At 38.2% G+C, this 9,769-nt stretch overlaps 1 protein-coding gene across 1 annotated transcript; it reads left to right on the forward strand.

The window, feature by feature from the left end:
- Window positions 1-2,094: 2,094 nt before the first annotated feature.
- LOC101396373 (olfactory receptor 2A2-like) lies at window positions 2,095-3,027 on the forward strand. The gene has a single exon (XM_004430649.1). It carries the CDS (start codon window positions 2,095-2,097, stop codon window positions 3,025-3,027), a length of 933 nt encoding a protein of 310 aa, XP_004430706.1.
- The last annotated feature ends 6,742 nt before the right edge of the window (window positions 3,028-9,769 follow it).

The raw sequence follows: 9,769 nt of genomic DNA on the forward strand, positions 1-9,769 counted from the left end.
ATAAATTATAATATTCATATTCAAGGAAATAGTATGCAGCTGTTCAAAGTATGTAGCAGAGAAATATTTTGACATGGAGAATCATTCTTGGTATGTTTCTAAATAAAAGATATAGGTAAACTAGCAACAGTGTTTGATTTTTTTTTAATTCATGATCTATATGAAAGTAGATGTACAGTAAAAAGGAATAACTGTACATACAAATCATTAACAATGATCATCTCAAGTTGTATGTTTCAGGGTATTACCTCTTTAGACTTTTTAATAGAATTTCATAATGTTTTTTTAAGAAGATTTTGAAACTTGATATCAAAAGCTCATACACGGTAGGTACCACGTTATTCTTACAATGAACCTCACTCTTAAAACTTTAATCTCTAAATTTAAAATGCTCAAAAGTTTGTAATTTTCTAAATAGCAAGAAAATAATATAAACTTGATAAGACGATAGTTACAAACATATACTTTGCCTAAAAATAAACTACTGAATAAGATCAAGACCATTTTCTTTAATGCTAACGTTAATTTAGTGAAACAGATTTCACTCCACAAAGGAAGTCAGTTAAGAATATTAGACTTTCAGAACTAATTATGAGAATCTGTTATCCCCTAGAACCTTCCCAAATTAAATGCTCATTTTTTTCAATGAGGACATTAGAAATTTGGCGAAAATCATGATGAAAATATAAACTATTAAAATTCAGATATTAGTTTATATGATTCTTCACTATGATTCTTCATTAAAAGGAATCAAACCCCTTCAGAGAAATGGCTGTCCATGCCTGAAGTGGGGAATGTACAAGAAGAGCTTGAAACATCTTATCAGAAATAAGGACGAGCTCAAAAATTATGGGAACATGTGAATAGAACAAAGGAGCAAGATTGGAGGGTACATATATGAGACAATTAATCATGTAATGATAATAAATATTTGTAATCCCTTGATAAAAAAATTATGAGTCCATATTGATAGACAGATGAGAGAAAGATAATAGATACAGATTCATAGAGATAGATCATAGATAGATAGATAGATGGATAGATAAATAGATAGAGCCTTTCCTTAGACTGAAATTGACAACCAATAAATGTAAAAGTGATGAAGGAGGTAGAGCATCACATTCTGCAATAAACATTACCAATAGTTGAGTCTAGCAGGATAACCAATGGATGCTGAAATAGTGGCCAAAAGCTTTATGAGGAACAGAATATTTGTATATTAATTTTAACGGGTGCTCCAGAAATTACATTAGGGAAAAATATAATGATTTTAAGCTGAAGATGCTTGAGAGGCACCATCTTTACCAGGTGATCCAAGTTTTCATCACCAACAATGGGAAAAATGACATCATGCACCTACTCATGGAATACACTGAGGAGGATACTTTTTTTTCTGCCAAAAAGTGAATAATCTGAATCAAAAATGAGGAACTTGGCATACAATCCCAATTTGAGGAACATTCCACTAAAGAATTACTCTATACTCTTCAGAAATATCAGTGTCATAAAAGGCAAAGAAAGGTTGAGTAATTATTCCAGATGAAAGGAGGCTAAACATAGATGACATTAAATTTAATATGTAATCTTGGATTGGGCCCTGGATGGGGGCAGGATTAGAGAGAGAATAATGTAGATCAAGGAATCATGTCGATATTAAATTGCTTGATTTTGATAATTATATTGTGGTTAGGCTAGTGAAAGTCTTTGTTCTTCGTGAAAAAATGAGGAATTTAGGGGTAAAAGGACATCACATCAACATGTTAATCTCAAATGGTTCAAAAAAAATTACATATTTATAGATAAAACGAGAATGATAAGGCAAATATGAAAGACTATTAAAATTTATTGAATCTGAGTGAATGCATATGGAATTCTTTGCATAATTCATGACGGTTTTCTGTAAGATTAAATTTTATTTTATATTAAGAGTTAAAAACAGAAAAGTAACCAATTTGGGAGAGAAGGGGGAGCTGTCAAGTAGAGACAAGGATACAACCATTCTCTGAGCTCGTTTTGAGATAAACTCCAGTTTTCATTGATTGACCAGCTGTGATCTTTTATCACATTTCAGTCCTTGACAAACTTCATTAAGGAATGGGAAGCAACCAGTCATGGGTCACAGAATTCATCCTGGTGGGATTCCAGCTCAGTGCGGAGATGGAAGTGTTGCTCTTCTGGATCTTCTCCCTGCTCTACATCTTCAGTCTGTTGGCAAATGGCATGATCTTGGGACTCATCTGTCTGGACCCAAGTCTACACACCCCCATGTACTTCTTCCTCTCACACCTGTCTGTCATTGACATGTCCTATGCTTCCAATAATGTGCCCAAAATGTTGGCAAACTTAGTGAAACAGAATAGAACCATATCCTTCGTTCCATGCATTATGCAGACTTTTTTGTATTTGGGTTTTGCTGCTACAGAGTGCCTGATTTTGATGGTGATGTCCTATGATAGGTTTGTGGCGATCTGCCACCCCCTCCACTACACTGTCATCATGAACTGGAGAGTGTGCACAGTCCTGGCTGTCACTTCCTGGTCATGTGGATTTATTCTGGCTCTGGCACATGCAATTCTCCTTCTAAGTTTGCCCTTCTGTGGGCCACGGGAAGTGAACCACCTCTTCTGTGAAATTCTGTCTGTCTTCAAGCTGGCCTCTGGTGACACCTGGATCAACCAAGTGGTTATCCTTGCTGCCTCTGTGTTAGTATTACTCGGGCCCCTCTGCTTAATGCTCGTCTCCTACATGCGCATCCTCTGGGCCGTCCTAAAGATCCAGTCAAAGGACAGCCGCAGAAAGGCCTTCTCCACCTGCTCCTCCCACCTCTGTGTGTTTGGGCTCTTCTTTGGCATTGCCGTGGTGGTTTATATGGTCCCAGATTCCAATCAACGCGAAGAGCAGGAGAAAACACTGTCCCTGTTTCACAGCCTGTTTAACCCAATGCTGAACCCTCTCATCTACAGCCTGAGGAATGCTCAGGGGAAGGGCGCCTTGTATAGAGCACTGCAGAAGAAGAGGTCCATATGAAGGGTAGATAGAATCTTGTTTGTGGATTTCCTTTTAAAGTATGTGATTTTCTGAAGGGAAATCTCTGAAAAATTTCCGAATTAGAAGTTTGATATAAAAATGGTAATTACCCGAATTCTAGCTCTGAAAACAGGGCCAAGCAAGGAAAAGCATATGTTCTAAACTTTAGAGATCATGTCAGGAGTGGGGCAGCTAAATTATCAGAATATTTAATATTTCTTTTAAGAAATATTGAGTTCTCTTACTTTTAAAACCAGGAATATTAATGTATGGAGAAAAAAATTAAATGTAAGAAAATTATATAAATACATTTCTATGGCTTATGTATTTAGAAATCTGTGACTTCTTATCACCTTGGGGTAGCTGGCAGCAGTAAAATTAATACCAGTCAGCATGAGACAACTAGTATATAGCCAACATCATTTCTCTTTCATGGTACAAAAGTTCCTCTGATTTATGAAACCACATTGAACAACTGTCTGCATGATACTAATGAGGATAAAATAAGCAAGGGCTACTCTTTTTTTTTAATGATTCAATATTTGTATACATTGCAAAATGATCACCACAAGTAGTCTAGTTAACATCTGTAACCATACATAGTAACAAAAATTTTTCTTGTGATGGGAATTTTTAAGATCTAATCTTAGCAACTTTCAAATATGCAATGGAGTATTATTAACTATAGTCACCATGCTGTGCATACATCCCCATGACTTATTCATTTTAGAACTCTCAGTTTGTAATTTTTGACCCCCTTCACCCATTTTTCCCACCCCCCATCCCCCACCTCTGGGAACTACCAATTTGTTCTCAATTTTTAGATCCCACATATAAGTGAGATCATATGATTTTTGACTTATTTCACTTAGCCTAACACCCCCAAGGTCCATACATGTTGTCACAGATGGCAAGATTTCCTTCTTTTTTACGGCTGAATAATATAACATTATGTGGTGTGTGTGGGGGGGGGGTGCACATACCACATTTTCTTTATCCATTCATCCATCGATGGACCCTTAACGCTGCAATGAACACAGGGGTGCATGTATCTTTATGCATTGGTGTTTTCAAGTTCTTTGGATAAATACCCAGCAGTGGAATAGCTGGATCATATGGTAGTTCTATCCTTAATTTTTTGAGGAATCTCCATACTGTTTTCCATAGTGGCTGCACCAGTTTGCACTCCCATCAGCAGTGTATGAGAGTTCCCTTCTCTCCACATCCTCTCCAACATATGTTGTTTCCTGTCTTGTTAATTATAGCCATTCTGACGGGTGTGAGGTGATATCTCATTGTAGTTTTGATTTGCATTTCCCTGATAGTTAATGATTTTGAACATCTTTTCATGTGTCTGTTGGCCATCTGTATATCTTCTTTGGAGAAATGTCTGTTCAGGTCTTTTGCCCATTTTTTAATTGGGTTGTTAGGTTTTTTTGTTGTTGAGATGCATGAGTTCTTTATATATTTTGGAGATTAAGCCCTTATCAGATGTACGGTTTGCAAATATCTTCTCCCAATTGCTAGGCTGTCTTTTCGTTTTGTTGATGGTTTCCTTTGCTGTGAAGAAGCTTTTTAGTTTGATGTAGTCCCATTTGTTTATTTTTTCTATTGTTTCTCTTGCCCGGTCAGACATGGTGCTTGAAAATATGATGCTAAGACTGATGTCGAAGAGCGTACTGCCTATGTTTTCTTCTAGAAGTTTCCTTCTAGACATTTCATAGATTCAGGTCTTACGTTCAAGTCTTTAATCCATTTGGAGTTAATTTTTGTGTATGGTGTAAGGTAAGGGTATGCTTTCATTTTTTTGCATGTGGCTATCCAGTTTTCCCAACACCATTTGTTGAAGAGACTTTCTTTTCTCCATTGTATTTTCGTGGCTCCTTTGTCAAAGATTAGCTGTCCATAGACGTGTGGGTTTATTTCTGGGCTTTCGATTCTATTCCATTGATCTGTGTGTCTGTTTTTGTGCCAGTACCATGCTGTTTTGGTTACTATAGCTTTGTAGTATATTTTGAAATCAGGGAGTGTGATACCTCCAGCTTTGTTCTTTTTTCTCAGGATACCTTTAGCTATTCGGGGTCTTTTGTTGTTCCATATAAATTTTAGGATTCTTTGTTCTATTTCTGTGAAAAATGTTGTTGCAACTTTGATAGAGATGGCACTGAATCTATAGATTGCTTTAGGAAGTATGGACATCTTAACTATGTTAATTCTTCCAATCTAAGAGCACAGAATATCTTTCCATTTCTTTGTGTCTTCTTCAATTTCTTTCAGCAAAGTTTTATAGTTTTCCGTGTACAGCTCTTTCACCTCTTTGGTTAAGTTTATTCCTAGGTATTTTATTCTTTTTGTTGCAATTGAAAATGGGATGGTATTCTTAATTTCTCTTTCTGCTACTTTGTTGTTAGTGTATAGAAATGCAACTGATTTTTGTATCCTGCAACTTTACCATATTAGTTTATTACTTCTAAAAGTGTTCTTGTGGATTCTTTAGGGTTTTCTATATATAAGATCATGTCATCTGCAAATAGTGACAATTTCACTTCTTCCTTTCCAATTTGGATCCCTTTTATTTCTTTTTCTTGCCTGATTGCTCTGGCTAGGACTTCCAGTACTGTGTTAAATAGGAGTGGTGACAGTGGCCATCCTTGTCTGGTTCCTGTTCTTAGAGGGATAGGTTTCAGGTTTTCACCATTGAGGATGATATTAGCTGTGGGTTTCTCATATATGGCCTTTATTATGTTGAGGTACTTTCCTTCTATACCCATTTTATTCAGAGTTTTTATGATAAAGGGATGCTGTATCTTGTCAAATGCTTTCTCTGCATCTCTTGAGATGATCATGTGATTTTTATTCTTCATTTTATTAATGTGGTGTATTACGTTGATTGATTTGTGAATGTTAAACCATCCCTGCCTACCTGGAATAAATCCCACTTGATCATGGTGTATAATCTTTTTAATGTATTGTTGTATGCGATTTGCTAGTATTTTGTTGAGGATTTTTGCATTGATGTTCATCAGTGATATTGGCCTGTAATTTTCTTTTTTTGTGTTGTCCTTGTCTGGTTTTGGTATCAGGGTAATGTCAGCTTCGTAGAATGAGTTAGGGAGCTTCCCCCCCTCCTCAATTTTTTGGAAGAGTTTGAGAAGGATAGGTATTAAGTCTTCTTTGAATGTTTGGTAGAATTCACCAGGGAAGCCGTCTGGTCCTGGACTTTTATTTTGGGGGAGGTCTTTGATTACTGTTTCGATCTCCTTACTGGTGATTGGTCTATTCAAATTCTCTATTTCTTCTTGATCCGGTTTTGGAAGGTTGTGTGAGTCTAAGAATTTTTCCATTTCTTCCAGATTGTCTAATTGGTTGGCATATAGCTTTTCATAGTATTCTCTTATAATCTTTTGTATTTCTGAGGTGTCTGTTGTAACCTCTCCTCTTTCATTTCTGATTTGACTTATTTGTGCCTTCTCTCTGTTTTTCTTGGTGAGTCTAGCTAAAGGTTTGTCAATTTTGTTGATCTTTCCAAAGAACCAGCTCTTGGTTTTATTAATTTTTTCTATTGTTTTTTTGGTCTCTATTTCATTTATTTCTGCTCTGATTTTTATTAATTCCCTTCTTCTACTGATTTTCGGCTTTGTTTGTTCTTCTTTTTCCAGTTTCTTTAGGTGCGTTGTTAGATTGTTTATTTGAGATTTTTCTTGTTTGTTGAGATAGGCCTGTATTGCTATAAACTTCCCTCTTAGAACCGCTTTTGCTGTATCCCATAAATTCTGGCATGTCGTATTTTCATTTTCATTTGTCTCCAGGTATTTTTTGATTTCTTCTTTGATTTCTTCGTTGACCCAGTCATTGTTCAGTAGCATTTTGTTTAATCTCCATGTATTTGTGGCTTTTCTGATTTTCTTCCTATAGTTGATTTCTAGTTTCATACCATTGTGGTCAGAAAAGATGCTTGGTATTATTTCAATCTTCTTAAATTTATGGAGACTTGTTTTATGGCCTAATATGTGATCAATCCTGGAGAATGTTCCATGTGCATTTGAAAAGAACGTGTGTTCTTCGGTTTTTGGATGGAATGCTCTGTATATATCTACTAGGTCCATCTGTTCTAGTGTATCATTTAAGGCCAATGTTTCCTTATTGATCTTCTGTTTGGATGATCTATCCGTTGGTGTAAGTGGAGTGTTAAAGTCCCCTACTATTATTGTGTTACTGTCTATTTCTGTTTTTATGTCTGTCTGTTAATAATTGCTTTATATATTTAGGTGCACCTACATTGGATGCATAGATATTCACAAGAGTTATATCCTCTTGTTGGATTGTTCCCTTGATCTTTATGTAATGACTTTCTTTGTCTCTTTTTACAGTTTTTGTTTTAAAGTCTATTTTGTCTGATATGAGTACTGCTACCCCAGCTTTCTTTTCATTGCCATTTGCATGGAGTATCTTTTTCCATCCCTTCACTTTCAGTTTGTGAGTGTCTTTAGGTCTGAAGTGTGTCTCTTGTATGCAGCATATATATGGGTCTTGGTTTTTTATCCATTCAACCACCCTATGCCTTTTAATTGGAGTATTTAGTCCATTGATGTTTAGTAGCTATTGACAAGTATGTACTTACTGCCATTTTTTAACTTTTTTTTTTCTCAGTCATTTAGTAGTCCTTCTCTGTTCCTTTCTTCTTCTATACAAGATTGATGGTCTCTTTAGTTTGACCTCTGTCTGAAAGCTGTACTCTTTAACTACCCTCGTCCCTCTTTTTATGTTTTTGATATCATATCTAACCTCTTTTTTGTGCATTTGTATCCATTACCCTCTTATCATGGAAATAGATAATTTTTCCTATTCGTGGTCTTCTCTTTTCCCCTTAAATCAGTCCCTTTAACGTTTCTTGTAGCACTGGTTTCTTGGTGACAAACTCCTTTAATTTTTGCTTGTCTGGGAAATGTTTGCTCTTTCCTTCCATTTTGGATGATAACCTTGTTGGGTAGAGTATTCTTGGCTGTAAGTTTTTTCCTTTTAGCACTTTAAATATATCGTGCCATTCTCTTCTAGCCTGTAAGGTTTCTGCTGAGAAGTCAGCTGATAGCCTTATGGGGTTTCCTTTGTATGTAACTTGACTTTCTCTTGCGGCATTTAGGATTCTCTCTTTAATTCTGGACATTTTGATTATGATGTGTCTTGGTGTGGGCCTCTTTGGGTTTATCTTGTTTGGGTCTCTCTGTGCTTCCTGTACCTGGATGTCTGTTTCCTTCCTTAGGTTAGGGATGTTTTCATCTATTATTTCTTGAAATAGATTCTCTGCCCCTTTGTCTTGCTCTTCTCCTTCCCGGACACCTATGACACGGATGTTAGTGCACTTGATGTTGTCCCAGAGGTCCCTTAGACTGTCCTCACTCTTTTTAATTCTTTTCTCTTTTACCTGTTCAGCTTGGGTAATGTCCTCTAGTCTTTCGTCTAGCTCGCAGATCCGTTCTTCTGTATCCTCTACTCTGCTTTTGAGTCCCTCTAGTGAATGTCTCATTTCCAGTATTATATTCTTCATTTCTGATTGGTTCTTTTTTATATCTTCCATTTCTTTGTTAACATTCTCACTGAGTTCATCTATTCTTCTCCCCAGATCAGTGAGCATCCTTAACATTCTTTGTTTGAACACTCTGTCGGGTAGGTTGCTCATTTCTATTTCACTTAGTTCCTTTTCTGGGGTTTTGTCCTGTTCCCTTACTTAGAATGTATTCCTTTGCATCCTCATTTTGCCTCTTTCCCTGTGCTTGTGTCTATGTATTAGGTAGGTCAGCTACGTCTCCTGCTCTTGGATAGGTGACCTTATGTAAGTGATGGCTTAGGAGGCCTGCAGTGTGCTTCCCTCAGTTCTCAACATTCCAGGGGTGACCCCTATGTGGGCTATGTGTGTCCTTCTGTTGTGGCCTGTTTGCTCTCCCTGTAGGTGCCCAGGGAGGCTGAGCTATGCCCCTGGCCAGCTGTTGTAATGCTCAGCTGCTTGTAGTTGTTGTGAGCCCTTCAGTCTCTTTATCAGGTGTGGGGAGCCCCAGCACAGTTGGCTGCAAGTTCTAATACCACATTTGTGTTGCAGTATATCTTTTAAGTGAGTAGGCCCCCAGCATGGCAGGTTGTTAGGCTCAGGGGCTTACAATTGTTATAAGCCTCCAGCCTTTAGGTCTCTCATCAGCTCTCTGAGGATTGTAGCTGTGTGCGGTTGGCCTCAGACACGTGAGCACCCAATTGTTTCAGGCTTTGGAAGGTGGGGCAAACCCCCTATGTGGTTCTTTGAGAAGCACAAGTCTTCTGCAGCTGACAAGCCCTGCCACCCACAGGTCCACACACACAGTCAACACAGTCCTGCCCCGTGTGCACGCCCTGAGCTCCCGAAGCAGACCCAGTCTCTCCACGGTGGGAGCCCCACACACTCCACCGCCGCCCCACACTCTCCACCTGCTCCTTGTGCACGCCCTGCCCACTGAAGTCGGCTCAGTTGCCAGGTTGCAGAGAATCCAGTCACCAATGTATGCAGGTCCACAAATTGTCTGAGTGCTTGTTCTTGGGTGGGGCCAGTCTCTAGGGATGGTTGCCCGCCCTGGCTGAGCTGGATTAAATCGGTACTCTAGTGGGTGGGGCAGACCTTGGCTAGCAGGCCCCAGGGAGGGCTCCAGTGGCGTCTGTGTCAGCAAGCCCTCACCAGGCCACAACAATGGCCGCCACCAATGTCCCAGTCCCTGGAGAG

The sequence above is a fragment of the Ceratotherium simum genome, chromosome 1 (assembly GCF_057802395.1).
Source record: "Ceratotherium simum simum isolate JZ-2026a chromosome 1, ASM5780239v1, whole genome shotgun sequence".
In the NCBI taxonomy this organism is placed as follows: Eukaryota; Metazoa; Chordata; class Mammalia; order Perissodactyla; family Rhinocerotidae; genus Ceratotherium; species Ceratotherium simum.